The following is a 19766-nucleotide window of genomic DNA, read 5'->3' as shown; positions in this document are numbered from 1 at the left end:
AAACAAAGAAACAAAGTTTAGATATATATAAATGCATAATGCGTACAAAATTGCATTCTCATGCAAAATGCTCATGGTAGGAAGCAAAATAGTAAATTACTAAATAGTTTCAATCTGTCAAACTAGAAGTAAATACTAAAAGTCTAAATACATCAATACAATGTCAATCACATCTTCCTCTTTCCACTTGCACTAGCAGGAAAGCGAGGGGGTCTAGTCTTAGAAGAAGTGCCCCGCACTAGGATAGGGCGTGAGTTGCGTGACTGTGAACTCTGTGGCTGTGCCCCCTCGCTCGACGTCCCTACTGACTGGCTTGGCGTCCTAGAAGAGGATGCATCTCCTCCTAATGGTAATGCCTGATCCTCGCCTGAATCATCATCATCCTCGTCCTCATCCTCAATGTCATCCATAGTGAACTGAAAATCAGTGTCAGCCTCCCCCTCCATGGCCTGCCTCTCCAAATCAGCGATCTCATCTGGTGTAAACAATGGACTTGGCTCCTGTGCTGTCCAATCAGAATAAGGATCTATCTCATCTAGATCAAGCGAAACAGGTAGTTCTAAGAGCTGTGACTTTTTTATGCGCAACTTAAGATTATAGTGCACATAAACAAGGTCATTAAGCCGTTTTTGAGTCATTCTGTTTCTTTTCTTTGTATGGATGGACTCAAATAAGCTCCAATTGCGCTCACAATGGGATGAGCTACAAGGTTGGGATAGGACTCTGAGAGCAAATTTCCTTAAATTGGGGGTATTGCCACCCCAACTTGCCCACCAAGCATCTACAAAACAAAATTTAAAAAGTTATAAAGCAATAAAAAACAAAATCAGAAGCACAACTTATCAATTAGCAAAAGTTTTAAAGTTTGACGCTTTACCTGGTGCTTGAGTAGATCTTGCTCTCTTTGCTAGCATAGAAGAGAACAAAGGACCCCTTGATTCCACATAGATTTGTTGTTCGGTCACAATAAGGTCTCTCTCCTCTTCACTTGATATCATTCTCTCAATGCATTTAGAGAGACCTTCCATGACCTCTCCATTAGGATCTGAGTAGGAATCATCAGCCCTAAAACAAATAGAAAATGATATCAAGTCTTACTACACAACCTTAAAAAGTAAAGTAAAATAAAGACTTATTAAAATCCCAACTTCAAGGACAATCAATTATCATAGTACCTGAATTTGGGATTGAGGAAGTAGCCTGCTGCATGAATAGGTTGGTGGAGCATATTGTTCCACCTCCTATCAATTATTTCCCAAATGGGGTCAAATCTGAGACTGTCCCCGTGATAGTAACTTCTAACAGCCTCTTTCGCCCTATCCATGGCCTCATAAAGACCTCCCATTGGGGATTGCTGCCCATCACATGTGCGCAAGACTAAAACCAGGGGCAGAGACATCTACATTTGAAATTTGAAAAATACAAATTAGTTAATAACATAGTAAGTTATGAATTGATAATGAAACTTGAATAAACTAAAAATATAATGAAGTTACCTCCACAATCTCCTTAGCCTTTGCAAAAAAGCTATCATCAAAGACTATTCGTGCCACAGCTTCTCCTTCGGGCTTCTTTGAGTAAGGTGAAGCAACCCAATCAGCACACACAAACATTTGCTTCAAAGCCAATATGTGGTCAAGAATACTTTGCAACGTCAAGAAGACCGTTGCAAACCTTGTCATAGCAGGTCTCATCAAATCTTTGCCTTTAGTGGCTTTTCTCATCAAATTGAGAACCCATGGGTGATTATAGATATATTTCGTGACTCGCCTAGCATCTTCCACAACTGGACTCACCCAATCAAGTTTTCCTATGTCCTCCAAAAGAAGGTCAAGGACATGTGCTGCACAAGGTGACCAAAAAAGTGTGGGATGCCTCTCTTGGAGGATTCTACCTAAAAGATTAGCAAAAAATCAATAATCAGTAACAAACTTTCCATATTTAGTATTTACAAATTACATCAAATCTAAATTGAATAATACCATAGCATTACATTCATGATTCATATTGATTCAAATATTAAAAATTAAATCTACCTGCTGCCACATATGCTGCTGCATTATCTGTGATTATTTGCACCACATTCTCTATTCCCACCTCCATGACAACATTCTCCAACATTAAAGCCAATGTGGCTTCATTTTTCACTTTGTTGGAGGCATCGACAGATTTCCAAAACATCACATCATCTTTGCAAGCAATCAAGAAGTTAATAATGGTTCTACTTCTTCCATCTGTCCACCCATCAGATAAAATGGTGCAGCCATACTTCTTCCACTCTTTCTTTTGGTCTTCTATCAACAATCTTGCCCTACCAACCGCTTTGTCAAGCAACCTAAAAAATTTAAGTGTAATATTATATAAAGTGTAAGTGTTAGTAAAAAATTAGGAAATAAGTTATAACAATTAAGATTTAAAATATAACAATGAACTAAAGTGAATCTCAATTATTTACAATTACTAAATAGTAAAATACTAACCTTCCACTCATATCCTTGCGATTAGGCGGCTTGTACCCTTTGCCTGATATTGTCATTGCATTCACCATATTGACCCAATAGGGACTATCAGCGGCATTCATTGAGATATTGTTGAAAAACCAAAAATCAGCTGCTGCAATATCAGTTTGCTCATGCACCTCCTTAAACCATGCAGTGCCCTCTAATGATGGCTGTGCTCCAGGTGTGTTCCTGGGCACAAAATAACCAGCTATCCCTGATGGGGATCTGGATGGTGATGATGAAGAAGTAGGAGATGTAGAAGAAGTGGAACCGGTAAAAGAGAAATTTTGTTTGCGGATCCGTGGGCCACGAAGAGATCCCGGTATGTTCTCAAGTGCTTCTTCTTCCTCTTGCATATCAAAAGGAGCTCCTTCAGATTCAGCTATGGCTGCCCTCATAGCTATTTTTGCCCTCTCCCTATTCAATTTTTTCTCTTCAACAGCTACAAGTAGGGCATGGATGAATCTTTTTTCTTCATCAGTTACCTTGAGACAAGGATTTGAGTCATGTTTCTTTATGCCTGCAAGGTGGTATTTGAGGCGGTTTATGCCTCCAGAAATAATTCTCTCACAGGGAATGCATATCACCTTCCCAATATCATTTGGACTTGGAGCTTCATAGGCATACCGCCATGCCTTATCTCTTGCATTTTTAGGCCGAGTGCCTATATATCCAGATGGGCATGGTGTTTGTGGCCACTCTTCTTGTGGGTTTGTCATTTTTTTAATGGTTGACCGCTGCCCTACACATAAATATATAGAGAAATGAATAAACAAAGTTAGAACTTAGAAGCTAGGGTTTCAAATGATTCAAACTTCAAACTTGAACCATATCCTTAGCAAACAACAAACTTCAACCATATCCTTAGAAGCTAGGGTTTCAAATGATTCAAAATGATTTTAAATGATTTGAAAACATTTACAAAAAACAACAAAAACAAAAGAACATTTGTTATAAAACTATAAAAAGTTTTCAAACTATGATAAGATGAACATACCTGGAAAGAAATTTGTCTTCTAAAATCAGTTAGAATCCTCTACAATCCACTCAAATCCGCCTTGAATCACTTGCAATCTGCCAAGAATGCCTCCAAACCTTCTTCTCTTCACTCCTCAAGGTTCTAAACAATGCAAATACAAGAAAGAATGAGAAAAAACAAACTCACTGCCGCTTAAATCCGTCACAGGCCGCGTTCACCAGTAAATCGCGAGTTTTTCCTAAAAACTCGCCGAGTTTTTCCGACTACTCGCTGATTACTCGGCGAGTTTTTACCAAATTGCCGAGTTTTTAAATCGGCCAGTTAACTGGTTAAAAACTCGCCGAGTACTCGGTGAGTTTTCCATCTATGCATTGAAGTCTTTAGTCCCACATTGAGTGGGCGGAGGTCTTTTTTGCATTTTAAATACTTTTGCACACTATTTGTTAGTTGTCTTAGAGACAAGGGCTTTTGGAAGCCGTGGCTTGAATAGTGAGGACCCCACCATTCCAGCTAGCTGGAGATCAAGATGAGAGAAATTTTGAATGAGCACGCAAATCGAGGAGCTACTAGGAATTCGTCAAAAAAAGGGCCAAATTCCGATGGTCGCTATATCGCCACCAAAAAATGGGAAGTTTTTCGGCAAGCGACATGGCAACCTCCCGAAAAACTAGAAATCCAACGAGAAGGTTGTGGGACCCAACGACAGTACTGAGAACGAATCTTGAAGCAACATGTGGCGATCAGATTTCAAGGGCACAGGATGATGACACGGGGTGGGATCTGACGGTGGTCGCCATGTCACCAAAGGAAAGTTGCAGGGAGGTTAACCACGCAACATGGCGACCAATGATGTCAGCAAAACGCGTAGACCCACCGACCAACCAGGTATCGACACGTGGCAATGAGGTGGACGAGTCAAAATTTGACATGTGGCAGAGGCTTCAGAGGTGGCACATTTCTCGAGGTGTTGATGTGGCAGAGACTGACACATGTGGCAAGGTTGTTATGTCGCGATGATGTGGCAGCATGCTAACTAGGATAGCAACATAGCAACCAATGTCGTAGCATGATGATGTGGCGAAACAAGCAGCCAATAAGATGGTGCCACGTGGCATCCAAATGGAGGTTGTCAAGTGACTGTGCAGGAAAAGAACCAATCCAATGTGTCGACAGGGCGATCAAACCAAGTTTACCCGGATGAGAAAATAGAGGAAAAAATTCAAATAGCATAAAAAATTATTTTTAAAATTTTTCTCCCAGGAATCACATGCAATTAGAATTGTAAAATAAAATTTGATGTATTCTAAAGTTTAAACATTAGAGTTTTTTTAAATACATGCCCAAGTGTTGTTTCAAGAGCCATAGGAGTATGATTTTCAAATGGCTACCAGAGGGGCATTTTTCGCCCCAAATATGCACTCCAATATACTGTCAAAACCGGGAAGAGGTGAGCTATCCATTTCTGCAGTTGGTTTTTACACGCCTGGTCTCTGGTGCATGCTACAAGGGGATTTGTAATCCATGGTTTTTGATAGGTGTTTCATGTTTTCAGTTGCAGAATTCAGTTGTGATACACTTGATATGCTTGGTTGGCTCAGTATATTCAAAATTTGATACATAATGATGTCTTTTGCTTCTAATTTTTCACAATTTGCATACTTTATGATGGAACTTCTCAGAGATTTTTGTCTTTTGCAATCAATTATGATTTCCATCAAGTGCTAAAGATTATTTATGCTTTGGGGAGGCAAAATGAAGGGGGGAGGGGGGCTTGATTTACCAGTTGTTGGAAGAGAGTAGAGAGATGCTTTTAACTTCTTAAGGAGGTTTTCCAAGTGGACACATGGTGGTTGCAGAGCAGATCCGAGATTTCTTTCCTTGTCTATATCTTTCTTTCTCTCATTCATTGTAGGGGTTCCAATTTTTTTCACTGCAAGACCATAGAGGTGGGAAAAAGTTAGGGAAAAGTTAGGAGTTGGAAATTAAAGCAAAAATGGTTTTTGGAATGGATGAAGCCTGAATAGAAAGATCTGGGATGTGCTAGTTCCAGACCATGAAGCTATGCTTTGGCTGTGATACTCCCTTGAACCTTCCCATCCCATCAATTTCTCATTTCCACCATTTTCTCTCTTGTATGACAACATATGTTTATTGTACAGTCTGGTTTATTAGGTACTTTGTGAGTCAATTTCATGCATTTTCATGTATTATTTCAAAGAAATCAATACAAAAAAATACAAGGTGTTGAGTTTCATTTTAGATATTGTCTCCTTTATCAGTGATTTGCAATGTTTTATGATTTTTGAACAAAGAGTCTAGATCATAGTTGCAGTCCCTTAAGGTTGTATGTTGTTTTATTGTTGCTTATAATTCAATGAGTTATGTAAATACTTCATGGAAATCAACAGGGTTGTAGGTTTATTGAGGAGGATATCAAGTAAGAATGAGATTTAGATTGAACATTGATATCCAATTTACAAGGTAAATGTATAGATCTGGAGTCTTGGCATAAGATATGTGTCTTAGATATCCAAAATGCATGAGAAAGATTTGTGAATTGCCGAATGGATGAGGCACTGATCAGCTACAGGATCATTAGTTTGTTGTCTATACTTGGTTTTCATCCACTTTCCCCACTCACATAAAATCAAATCAAATTCAAATCATCTTTATATTTTATGTTTGAAGAGCTAAAATATAATGCCCTCACTCATCTTATGAATTGCATTGTCTTGCATTTAGCTATTGCAGATCTATGTTATTGCATGAGTCAATAGGAGAAAAAAGGGTTTCACCTGCTGATTATAGATTCAAGAATATGTTTAGCAGTGGTACCATATAAGTGAATCTGAGGTACACTCACCCAGGTTTTGCAGAGCCGGAAGTAGAAGAAGGGTCTAGAATTATAGTTGGCCCGATGTCTGAAATGGTATGTTGAAGATGGGACTTAGCTGCCCCTAGATGTATTTTGTTCTCATCGGGGTAATTTCGAACCGTGTTGTTTCAAAACACCAACACCCCCTTCTGCTTGACCAAAACCCAACCAACCTCACAAATCTATCAAACTTCCCTTATATCCACCGAGGAGCCAGATGGGAAACAATTTAACTTCCAGCAGCAAACACACAACTGTTGATGGTCATTAAACTTCCAATGGTCCACTTGTCTTCCTATTACAGTATAGACAGGAAGTCTCTATCTAGCAAGTAAATGAAACATGAAATTCAAATGCATTTTGATGTCAACCCAAAAACAATGTGTTGGCACAAAAAGACAATTACTTCACACCAAACCAAAACTATGTTTTTTGAATCTACTAAAACAATACAAGAGATAGCCAAAATTAAAGTGAAAGTGATCCCCTGTATCAGACTCCCTAGCCAAATAAAAATAAAAATCATATCTTCAACAGAATGACCCAACTTAATAATTTCAGGTTTGGTTAGCCAAGAAGCATCCTCTAGCAGACAATTTCTCCAGTTCACCAAATACCCAAAGTATTCATGCTTATAGGTCTTCTTTACCGTCTGTCTAGAATGAGTTCTATACCTCGCTGAGAAGATGTAGTTCCTTTTTGTTCCTCAATGATTAATACTTTTACCTCTTCTTTACCTTCCTCCACGCCTTTATATTGATACAAGTCTGCTACATTGAAGATGGGTGAAATGCCAAGGCTTAAAGGAAGGGTTATTTCATAGGAATTGGCTAAAAATCTTTTGAGAATTTCGCAGGGACCAATCTTCTTCATTTTCAATTTATTGCAATCCCCTTTAGGAAATCTCTCTTTCGAAAGGTGGGCCAAAACAATTTCTTCCAGCTGACAATACTTCTCTCTGCACTTCTTATCAGCATAATGTTTGCTTTGATATCCCTTTTCGCCTCCTAATGGAGATCACAGATGACTTTAGCAAAGTTCTCTCCATCTACATTTCTCTCTTCTATCTCACCTAAATTCTGAGGTTCACACAACCTGTGCATGCATACCATATACAATATAAAATGGACTTCCCACTTTACTTAATTTTGGAGAACCATTAGAGGGAACTTCACTAGTGCTAATACCAAATCCCAATTACAAGGTGTTTCCAAGCAAAACATCTCAACATAACACCAAGACTCCAATTAACAACCTCTGTTTGGCCATCTGTTTGGGGATGATAGGCTGCACTAAAATGAAGATTTGTGCCCAAGTTCTTCCAAAGTGTCCTCCAAAAATGTCCCACAAAATTTGACTCCCAACCAGATAGAATACTATGCAATCTTGTCAGCTCTTTGAATAACAAATTAGCAATATTGGTAGCATCACTACTTTTTTTGCAGGTTATGAATTTTGTTTTGAAAATATATCCACAACTACAAATATTAAAACATTGCCCCTTTGAGTTCAAGGCAAAGCCAAAATGAAATCCATACTAGAATACTATGCAGAATGCCATGCAATCTTATCAGCTCTTTGAAGAACAAATTAGCAATATTGGTAGCATCACTACTTTTTTTTTTGCAGGTTATGAATTTGTTTTGAAAATATATCCACAACTACAAATATTAAAACATTGCCCCTTTGAGTTCAAGGCAAAGCCAAAATGAAATCCATACTTACCAAGTACCAAGGCCTAGATGAAACCGGCAGTGGTTAGTACAAACCTGCATTTTGACTTCTTTCCTTTGCCAACTGACAAAATCTGTATTTTTCACATACCTATTGACCTCCATTTGCATCCTTGGACAATATTAATGAATGCTTAGCAGTAGATAAGTTTTACCATGTCGAAAATGACCAGAAAGAGTGCCACAATACTTTTCCCTCAACAAATTCTCTTACGGAGCCCCTTCATATACATAATTTGTTCCCTTTGAATAAACCAACCTATAACATGTAATCCATCCATGGGCCTCTATCTCTACTGATAGGACTGCTACAATCTTCAAATGCCTCCTTCAAATATGCATCATCTGAATATAGCTCCTTCAAGCTTTCAAAAACATCAGTGTTAGTTTAAATTTCTTGTAACAATAAACTCTTCCTACTTAATGCATCAACAAAATTATTCATTTGCCCACTTTTAGGATTCAATACAAAGTTAAAGATTTGGAGATACTATGCCCATTTAGCATGCCTTTGATTTAACTTATGTTGGTTAATAATGCAAAGCATAATTATCTATAAACATCACAAACACCTTGGGCAACAAGTAGTGCCTCCACTTTTTAAATGATTAAACCAAAGCATAGAGCTCAAGATGATAAGTGGGAAACTTCCTTTTGCATCATTCAATTTCTCACTAAGTAAGCCATTGGTTTCCCATCTTCACTAAGAACAGCCCCAATAGCTAAATCACGAGCATCACATTCTACTTGAAACACCTTATCAAAATCAGGCAAAGCAAGGATAGTTTGCTAACTCACCTTTTGTTTCAAATATCTAAAACCCTTCTCAGCTTCTTGGCTCCATTAAAATTGCCTATGTTCATCTTAATGGTTTCACGAATGGAAGCAACAATATGACTGAAATTACTTATAAAATTTCAGTAAAAGCAAAACCATGGAAACTACTTACCTCCATTAAACTTCGAAGTGTTGGCCTATCAAGAACAGCTTGGAACATTTTTCCATCCATTTTCAATCCATCTTAGACACTAAAAACCCAAGTAAATCGGGTTTGGTATGCAAAAACATGCATTTCTTAAGATTGATCTGCAACTTTTACTCATGCAGCCTTTACATCACCATCCATAAATGCTTCAATGTCCATCCCCTACTAAACACCAAAATGTCATCAAGATATTTATTTACAAACTTTCCAGGCAATGGTTTCAAAGCCACCTTCATGAGCCTCATAAAAGTATTGGGTGCATTAGAAAGTTCAAATGGCATAACCAGCCACTCATAAACTGCATCACTAGTCTTGAACATTGTTTTCCAATCATCTCCAAGGCCCTTGTACGATGGTAACCACTTTTCAGATCTATCTTAGAAAAATACACTGAGCCACTCAAATAATCCATTATATCTTCCATTCTAGGAATAGGAAGCCTATATCTACTAGTTATCTTATTTATAGCCCTAAAAATCGTACACATCCTTTACTCACCTCCTTTTTTAGGCACTGAGACAGTAGGAACAGCACAAGGGCTAAGACTTTCCCTTATCACACCTTTCTTGGGTAGTTCTTTATCCTGCTCCCTACTCTCCTAATTCTCTTTGGGATTCAACCTATTTGCAGCATTATTTAGAAGGCTAGCTCTGGGCATCAAATCTATGTGATGAATTATGCTTCTCATAGGTGGCAATGTATCCAGCATTTTGCTGCAACAATGTCTTTGTTCTCCTCTCAAATCCCTTGTATCTCTTTACGCAATTCTTCCACCTTTGTTTACGTAAGGACAGCCATGGGCTTGAGTATCAGAGCATAACACAACTCCTCAACTTTCATGGCATGAACAAATTCCTTTCCACTCACCAACATGATTTTGCCACTGCTCTCCCCTTCTTGTTCTTGTAATGCATCAAGGTATGCTTAACCCTGTCCTCAGTGGTATAAGTATCGTCTCTTTGGTAATGCACCACCTTACTATTAAATTGCCACGGTCTTCCAAGCGAGACATGGCATACATCCATCGACATTACACCACATAGCACATTATCCTTATAGCTACCAATCTGAAATTCAATAAAATCTTGTTCATCAACCAATAACTAGTGCCCTTTTTGAAACTAAGAGACTTTACATGGTGTAGGATGTTTAGTTTTCTTGAGGCCTAACTTGTCTACCATCTCCATTAGCAAAAGATTATCTGTACTACCACTATCAATGATCAATTTGCAGCACTAACCTTTTGATTTACATTTGCTTTTAAACAATGCTCTTCTTTAGACTGGTTCTTGGCTCTCTTTTGGTGGTTTCAACTTTCAACAATACCCTCTTGATTAACAAAGGTTCCACTAGTTTATCTTTATTGTGAGTAGGTGAACCCATACTCTATAGGTCTTCTTGCACAATTTGATTACTCCTTTCAGAATTAGCATGCCCTCCATTTGAAGATTCTAGAAAAACCCAAATTTTGTAACCAACATATTGATTATACTTCAGCTTTTTACCAACAAACCCTCTACCTCTTCCTTGAAATCCTCCTCTTCCATATGATCTTCCTCCCTTATTTTGATATTCTCCTATTTCATTGTTTGCCATTCCACTAGAACTTCCAACCCCCTCTTCCTCTCTTCCTTGTTGAATTTGTTTCCTCGTGAGTTTCTCCTTTGCATTGAGGGCCAACTAATAAGCCTCTTCTAGACTTCTAGGGGACATAAGACTCATCTTGTCCTACAAATTAAACTTTGACCCATTGAAGTACTCTTATTAATCTCTCATCCTCTCTAGTCAATTCTACAATAACCCTGTGATTGATTTGGGGTTCCTCTTCTTCTATGTCACTGCCCTCATTGGCTACCATGCATCTTCTTTGGGACCCACTTTATAGCATCCAACCTTGTCATAATAGTCTACATCATTTCAAATATCCCCTCATCCTAGCCTCTACCTCCTCCCCTATTCTCTCTTCTTGGACACAATTGTCTATTCCTCAAACACCCAAGCTCTTTAGACACTGATACCAATATGATGGCACCTAATACTAGTATGAGGCAACCTTCCTGACAACAAAGAAATAGAAAAGAACAAAAAAGACAATAGAATGACAAATCATAAATTAAATAGAGATTTCATTGGTAGCCAAATCTTCAAAGACAATCATCAAATTTCATAATGTCTCAATTCCCCCTTTAGGAATCGGATTTTATTCACACCAACACAATCTTACAAACATACAACTCTACTTGAAACATCAATCTCTATATTCACTCTTGGGCTGCACATCCTTCTTCTCTAACTTATGACTTTTTTCATGGAACAATGGTTTCCGCCTTATGCTTGATTGAAACCCCACCAACCTCATATATCTATCAAAGTTCCCTTGTACTCACCCAGGAGACATATGAGAAATTGTTTAATTTCTAGCAATGATCACAAAATTGTCAGTGATCATTAAACTTTAAATTGTTCGTTCGTCTTCTTGTCACTGAATACACATGAAGTTTGTATCCAATGAGAACTTGAGATGGGAAGTTGTAATGACTTTTGAAGTTAACCAATAAAAATGTGAACATAAACAGACAACTACCTTACATCAAACCAAAACAATGCTTACTAAATCTACCTATAGTGTTGCAAGTTTGTACCTTGGTGTAATTTGTCATTATGTAATTCCCCTACCTTAATCTAAGACATGAAACTCCACATCAACCCATGTGCTCACTTATCTTGCTTTGTCACGACACATCCTAAATCTTGGCTATGCAACCTAGATGATACAAGACACATGCACACCACGGATATGTCTACATGATGCACACTCGTCCATGAATCTACTGATGCGCGAGTGTTGTTGGAGCATTACAAACTGTCACCCTATATTTGTAATATCCTAATCCACCACCCACTAATGCTAAGATTCAAGTTGTTTCCTCCATTTGTGAACTTAACCAAGGAGCTCTCTACACATTTTCTTCAACTCTCCACACTCATTTGACATTTCTTGACACTTTGGACAAACTTCTACAAGCTCTCTATACAAATTTTTCATACTTGGTGGCTCTCATCTCATCTCATGTTTGGCTCTCAATTGTTCTTGCCTTCATCTCGTCCATCTTTGCTTCGTTGTAGTGAAAGGGAGTTTCTACACTTTTACTTTGTGACTTTGATAACACATCATACTTCTCTATAAATGTCTTACAATATTATCATTATTCATTTGAAATTTGCAATTTCCAATTATTCATCAGGATTATCTTGTATATTCGACTGTTATGGATGTGGAACACCAAAGAAGGCATCTAACTGAGGTAGGTCTCCAAACAACCACCCAACATTTTCATTTTTTTCTCTATCTGCGCAAGCTCATAGAGAATCGAGTATGGACCATCAACTTACGATTGCAACATAATCCATTTCCTCTCCTTTGTGTTTCATAGCTTAGTTGTACTTTTCATTGTATTATGTTACTATATTTGTTTTCAATTAGTTAAGTATCATGTTGTCTTAGCATTCTCTTATTTCCCTATAGTTTTAGGTTGTCCTTTGTACAATTTGTTCAGGACAAACATGCACGATACATTTGTCTCACAAACATATTGTTGCTCTTGACTCGTGTTGGTGTCCGAGGCAATGAACTCACAAAGTTCGTTGTTTGGTCTTTCACAATTTTCTTTTTTAATTTCTATTGTCGAAACACTTTTAGTTTTATCTAATGATCTCCTGGAAGTATTCATGTTTATTTGCACTTATCATTTTAGTTGGTTCATCATCTTATCTAATCACTTCAATTACTTCTATTTGAATCATATTTAATATCTTAATTTATCAAAACACCTTTATCACACTTAGGGTCTTGATCCCCTAGCTCAACAAAGCACTAGTAAAGTGAGGTGGCACAAGCGATAGTTCATCCCTTGAGGTTTTAACCAATCTTGAGGTTGATGCACTTTAACATCACATTTTGGTGAACTAGATGTGAACTAGGGCCTTGTTTATAGAATCTTTACCTTTTCCCGAGTGCAAGTCTCTTCATAAGGATAGTGAATATCACTCTATTTCGCCACCCACATGGACGGTCTCAAAAAGAAACATCACCTTGACCCCTCTAGATGAGTCATACAATAGAGAGCCTTCTCCACTATATGGCTTGACATTGATCAATGGCATTTTCATCAAGGGTGTCTTTGTTGACTTTGCATATCCGTTGACCTTATCACAAAGAAATTCTTCTTTGTCAATGCTTTGAATTGTGCAAAAAATGATGAGTGTGCCACCACTCATCAAAATGTATGATGGGTTGCCACTATCCCCCTTGAGGGTCCACCACCTTGACAATCCAAGCTTCCCATTCATCTAATGATAAATAACGATCTCTATGGGAGTTGTTCTCTAATCTTTTATTAAATGCTTAAAGTTTCCTGATGAGGGCACTAATCATATAGTCTAGGACACTAGATATCACCCCTTGGTGTCTTGTGGGGCTTTTCTCTTGATCATTTTTGGTCTACTCCAATAGGGCCCATGTATCCTTGGTCAGATGTGTCTTTCCTATCAAAATTATAACGTTGAGGAACTAAAATCTAAACATCAGAAATATAAGGTTGAGAAACTAAAATCTAAACATGTAGCGCCTATTCCTACTTGGTACAGGGGCCCAAGGTCCTAAACAAGGTGGTCAAACCTCAATTTTGGATAGATTAGGTGGCTAATAAGTGTCCAAGTTGACACAAGGCAATATGTAAATCTCAAGCATCTCTAGAATCCATTGAGACAAGTTTCATTCATGTTGTAATAAGGCCTATGGGCAAGCTATAGGTCAATCAATGTTGGTCAACGCTAGGATTTGACCAAAAATCTTTAATTTTATGTTTTTTTAGAAGTCTCATGATTTAACAAGTTTTGGTAGGCATTTGAGGGTATTTGATTAGAAATCTTGAAAAGTTGCAAAAATTGACAAAAAAAATTGTCATGCAACAAATATTGTTGCTAAGCAATTTTTCTTGCAATTTTGGAAGGTCAACAGTTAGGGCTATGTTTTGATCGAACAAGGAGTGAATATGTAAGGTCAAGAGGCATGGTCTATAAATGAATGTACTTCAACCTAGGAAAGGGTTGGAGTTGATATGTACTGTTTTGAATCAATAAGATAACAGTTTTGGTAGGAAAAAGTGTGCAGACAGCAAGTACATTTTTGGGATTTCCTTGCAATAATACCATATGTACAAGTTTATATTGTGAAAAGTTGTGCTTTTACTTCCTTGTGAATGTGCTAATTAGTTTGAATTGTATAGGATAAACTTGAAGTATGTTTGATTTATTTTGTATCTCCTGGTTAACCTAATATGTGCCTAGGGTTTTCAACTCAAATGGAGTCTCCTTCCTAATCCCCCCAGTGGAAAGCCCTAACTTTTGGTGTGTAGAACAAGTATAGGATGGAGAAGAAGATTTTACTATTTGTTTTCAATACACCCACCTGCCTGAAGTATCCTGACAGCCATTAAACTAAGCATCTTCATGTGCTTAGCATGCAAACAGTCAGGAATCACGTTGCAAAAGGCACATTGGAGGTTGTAGATGCTTGAGGTTTGGAATATAACAATGTGGAGAGATGTCCTAAATGTTGACAAGACCATTTTTGATGTGGGTTTCAGGTTTGGTGGGCTGTTAATGCAAACTCTGATTTTAGTCCTAATTGATCCTAAAGTAGGGCTCGAGAGTTAAGAGGTAAGGAGAGTAGACCCAAAACTCATCTTTTGGATTTTGTTAGATTTTCATAACCCATGAGTGATTTTGTAACTAGTTTGGCAAGTCCTTTGTAAAGTTTGGGAGTTTGGTAATTAAAATGGTTGGACAAGGCTACCAGGAAAGAGCCCCTATTAGGCCTCCTAGAGCAACTTATTGTTTAGGCTTAGGAGGAAGCCCAAAACCTATGGGATGGTTCTAAAACTTGGTGAAATGATGGAAAAGAGTGTAAAGAGGTGTAATAAGGTCTAAGATCCTGGAGGGTGCAAGGGAGTGAGGTGTGGGGAAGATTTGGTTGCCTTTATGAAGGTTTGAGGATACCTAGAAGACTGAGATGGTATTGGAGGGTGAAGTGGAGATGTGAGAAAGCCATTCACCAACACTCTAGTCTTGGGTAGATCCTAAGGAAGAGAATAAGTATTGGTTGGACTTGGAAGGAGTTCAAGGAAGGATTGGGAGAATAGTTTAGCAATTGATACCCATTACTTGCATCACTGCTCCTCCTGCCTATCCATCTCATGAGACTTAATGTGCTTCATCCTCTGCTCCTTCGTTAGGGCCTCAAGGAAAGCACATGCCTCATAGGAAGCCTCCTTGTCTTCCTCGGATCTCATAGCCTACAATAATGTCTTTTGTTTCCATGTCTACATCTATTGTAGACAAAGGAAGGCACCCATGCTGTCAAAATATATAGTGTGTTCGTCTTTCCCCATTCCATTATCGTCAACAAGCTCACCCCACCATTTATGGTGTGGGTAAGAGCTCTCCTATGACTGCAGCTTCTTCTGTGGTAGCTTCTCTCAACCTTTGAGGGCAACCTTGATTCATCATGCCACTTTTTACAATGAAAAGGGGAAGGGTACTCATGACTGAATCAGTAGTGCGAATGTCAATGCCACATCCTACTCCATCAGTTGGTCCTTTGTTGGCAACAATGTCAACAACCTCTCCCATAGAGTAGGATGTTATTGGATTGTCACAAGCTTCTTAGCCTAGCCCACCCTCACATTAGAACCAGCTTGTGCATGAGCATAAGCATTGCTGTCAAGAGAGGATCTTGGCATGCAAGGGTGAAGAGTGCGTCTCTCAAGCCTATGTTCATTGCTTTTGCTCTAAGTTGCCGGTTCGAATTTTGGTATGGATGCTGGTTTGAAATTCGTCCAAATATTTTTTGGGTTGGGTTCGGATTCGATTTGGGTTCGTCTGTACCAAAACATATCTTTTAAACTATATGTGTGTGTGTGTGTGTGTGTGTGTGTGTGTGTATCCAAGAGAAAGTAAGTTCATAAACCACTTTGCTAATAGTAAAGCAACATAGAAAAATATACCACCATATCTATGTTTCAATATAATAGGATACTAATTGCGTCATTTAGCCATACATACAACATCATACACTTGCTTGGTCGCATGCATGGGACATATTTCCATATCAAGGGACAGTTTAAGAATGAAAGGAATCATCAAAAAATAAGTGCAGTTAGAGGACTTCTAACCAAGCTAGATCAAAAGTTGAGATTCAGATTTGAAGCCCTAGATTTAAAGAATATATCATAGTTTATTAAAGAAATTCCTCTATAATTGTCAATTTGAACTTCACCAATTGTTAATTTGTATTTCCTCTATAAGCAAGTTTTCATTTTCACTCACAAATGCATAAATGACATATAAACCATATTTTTTGGCCTTTTTAGTGATCACTTTTAGGGTTAGGAGGATTGAATAAACCAAATTAGGTTAAAAAACCGTTTAAAAAGTAAAAACAATTTGTTTTGAGACCAAATTCAGCTCAAGTTCGGCTGTTGGACAGAAAACTCTTCAAAATTGGCTCTGAATTATGCCCAGATTCCTTTGACAGATTTTACAGCAAATTTGTGGCTCTCTAAGAGAATTTGGCAAGAATTTGAGAAGGACCAGACCTTGGACAGAATTGAACCAAACTTTGAGGGTTGTTGGAGAGAATCTAGTAACTTAGCTTTTGCTTTTGACCCTAGCCTTTCTCTTACTTTAATCTCAGTTGCTCCATCCGTCCACCTTGCAACCTCATTTGTCTCACTTCCCTCTCACCAAGAGTGACCACTAGCCCTCGTGCCAAGCGGGTCCAAATCTTTATCTAACTACCACAAGAGCCACTGTTGATCACCACTTTTCTCGATGTCTCACCATTCTTCTTGATGGTGAACATGTTGCATACGTGAGTAGTATCTATCGCAGTTATGTCCATCTATCCCATGCTTGCTCCATCCCATTACCACTACATCAACTTCCTTGATGTCCTTAGGCTACTATAGTAGACCAGAGGACTTCTACTCCATCTTCCAAGTGGAAATTCGAGTAGGGCCATATGTTGGAGTTACATCATTACAAGTCCACTCCAATGGATCCCCTTTGTGTTTTGGGTCTTGCAATGGAGCAAGCTCTGACTTCTTCTAAATTTGTCTTTTCCCCTTTCATAGAGGTCCGTGGGGCTTCTTCTCCATTTACGCCTCAACATTGGTAACCTACAAGTTATGAAGCTTTCTTATTTGACTTGCTTGAGAAAATGTCGACATTGTTGAATATCTTCAAAATGATCCCTCTCACCTACCTCAATGGAGTTATTGGATGAGAATATCAAGCCTACATTGTCCTTGACTATGGTTGTTGGTAGGGCGCCTCGGGTTGTCATCGCAATCGTTCCATTGCAATCTCAAATTCTCTCCACATATGATAAGATTAGGAATTCAATAATATCCTAGCAAACAACCTATACATAATGTCCCCTTTTTTGGACATTAGGAATTCTAAGATCAAATTCATAAAATATTAATTTTGGCTTAAGGGAGCTTAATGCAAATTTATAAAAAAGTCAGATTAATATCATAAAGTGGGTTAAAGGTGACAATAAGGAAAAAAACGAAAGAATGGGAGAAGGAAACTGAAATGTCACCGTTTTGAAAATAAAAGAAGGATGAGGAGTTCATTTTTGGCATGCTTGAATATTGGTTTTGTGGTGGAGAATTCTCTTGGAAAAATTAAGAAAGCTTCAGCTTCTATTCAGAAACAAAGGACGACAACCCTCAGTTTTTCCTTGGGTGGATTGGACATAGCCCCAAGTCATCATTTGTGGTGGAATCACATCTGGGATTATAGGTGCACGTTATAGTTTCTCTCCAATCTGACTGTAATACTGTTTTTAGGATTGGATTTTATGCATGTTGTTGTATTGCTGGTTTATGATACAATAACTGGACTGAAGCTGTATCAATCTGAATATTTTAATGAGCATTTATCGATCCATTTGCTAATTTAAATTACTGGTTTGGTTTGCATGAGTTATCTTTTATGTGCTGAAATCAGTTTGAGAGAAAATTGGGCAAAATATCCTTTAGAGATATTACACTATAAAGGTATCACCCACTTCTACAACTTTAGATTATAGTGTGCTTGCATGTGTTTCTCAGTGCTCGTCTTTTAGTGTTGTTCCCTCCTAGATGACTTGTATTCTATTGGTACTTGGAAATAGGAGGTTATATGTTGTACACCTTCTTCTATGTATTGTATTCTTCTATTTGTCATATATTGATTTCAACATTTGAGGACGATGCAAAGTGTTTGGAGCATTTAGACTACCCTTCCATATTGACCCTAACTTTTATTTTTCTCTCTCTTCATGTACCATTCTTGGTATCTAAGCCACAGTTGATAGTGATAAAATATCTCCTAGGAGAATGTATATCACTCTTATGGTTTCTAATGCCAATCCATTGGATCCCCATGTTTTGTGCAAATGTTGTGGAGATCATGTCTCACCTATTGTGGGGTGAAATTTCATGGCAACATCTTAGAGTTCAAAGTTTTGTCTTCGATTGCTCTTTAAATTTATGGAGTCTAAACACTTTTATTTTGTCGATCTCCTTTAATTATTCATGTTTATTTGCACTTAGCATTTTAGTTAGTTCAATATCTTATGTAATCACTGCAATTACTTTTATTTCAATCACATTTAATATCTTAATCTATCAAAACATCTTTATCACACTAAGTGTCTTATACCCCTAGCCCACTAAAGTGTTAGTAAAGTGAGGTGGCGCAAGGAATAGTTCACCCCTTAAGACTTTAATCAGTCCCGAAGTTGGTGCACTTTTCCATCTCCACACTACCAAAACTACACGAGCAAGCCAAAATTGAAAAGAAAGTGATGTGCTTGCAAAACACCACTATGTCTAATGGGTTGATGGTAGTATACCTAACATGTTAATGTTTGTGTGTTTAGTTTGTTGGTGCTAATGTGTTTGATATATTGGCATCAAAGTGTATGTTACTGGTGGTTAGTAGATGTATGATGTAGATGTATGTAGCAGTGCTCCCACAAGTACGACGTCTCTAATATATGTCGTGGGTATGGTGTAACACTGCAAATGTATGTAACACAACTCCAACAAAGTATGATATTGTTGATATATATCATGGGTATAATATGATATCGCAGCTATTGCAGAGATGTATGCAAGTGTTTTTATAATTAATAACACTACTGCCACCAATCTATATTGCTAGTGTTATGATTGCACAATATGACATCACTACCAATGCAGGTATATGTGTTTTTATGTCTAATAACATCGATATTATTGGGATTATACCAAAGAGGGAGATTGTTAGCACTTGGATTGGATGCTTATGTGTTACGCTTGTGAGGACTTGTCATTGAAGTCAACAGATATGTATTTAGGCATGTGATAGACAGAGTTTCTATACATTGCAGTGGCAGATTTGATCAGCGAAGTTTGGATATGAAGAGTTAAGCAATGTGGGCTTAGATTCTCATTCAGGGATGTGTCTAGATGCTACATCTGTGTTTGCACATGTTATTGGATTAGTTACAGTTGATTTAAGACTAGTTGCAGGTGAGTGGGCAAGAAACAAGTTACTGGTAAATTGGCAATATTTGATAAGCGAGATGGAATGAAGA

General features: G+C 37.9%; 2 protein-coding genes across 2 annotated transcripts in view; both read right to left on the bottom strand.

Moving 5' to 3' along the window:
• Nucleotides 1-19766, bottom strand: part of LOC149543127 (putative LRR receptor-like serine/threonine-protein kinase At1g63430) — an 84321-nt gene that overhangs the window by 25888 nt on the left and 38667 nt on the right. The window lies entirely within an intron of this gene.
• On the bottom strand, nt 78-4106 carry LOC149543129 (uncharacterized). Its single transcript, XM_089798036.1, has 6 exons — nt 2481-4106; nt 2037-2335; nt 1497-1894; nt 1176-1399; nt 878-1065; nt 78-781 (listed from the first exon to the last, which is right to left on the bottom strand). Exons 1-6 carry the CDS (start codon nt 3218-3220, stop codon nt 168-170), a joined length of 2463 nt encoding a protein of 820 aa, XP_089654162.1. The 5' UTR covers nt 3221-4106; the 3' UTR covers nt 78-167.

Source organism: Cupressus sempervirens, chromosome 8 (genome assembly GCF_028749045.1).
Source record: "Cupressus sempervirens isolate cs-2001-9-10 chromosome 8, ASM2874904v1, whole genome shotgun sequence".
Classification (NCBI taxonomy): Eukaryota; Viridiplantae; Streptophyta; class Pinopsida; order Cupressales; family Cupressaceae; genus Cupressus; species Cupressus sempervirens.
Note: the sequence above shows the minus strand (reverse complement) of the source record. Positions and strands in the feature narration are given on the sequence as shown.

Excerpts from the sequence above, each read along its gene's own strand:
- LOC149543129 (XM_089798036.1), bottom strand. The coding sequence starts at position 3,220 with ATGACAAACCCACAAGAAGAGTGGCCACAAACACCATGCCCATCTGGA. Across the intron at positions 2,336-2,480 it reads CGCAAGGATATGAGTGGAAG|GTTGCTTGACAAAGCGGTTG; the intron begins GTTAGTATTTTA and ends TAAATTTTTTAG. Across the intron at positions 782-877 it reads AAGATCTACTCAAGCACCAG|ATGCTTGGTGGGCAAGTTGG; the intron begins GTAAAGCGTCAA and ends TTTGTTTTGTAG.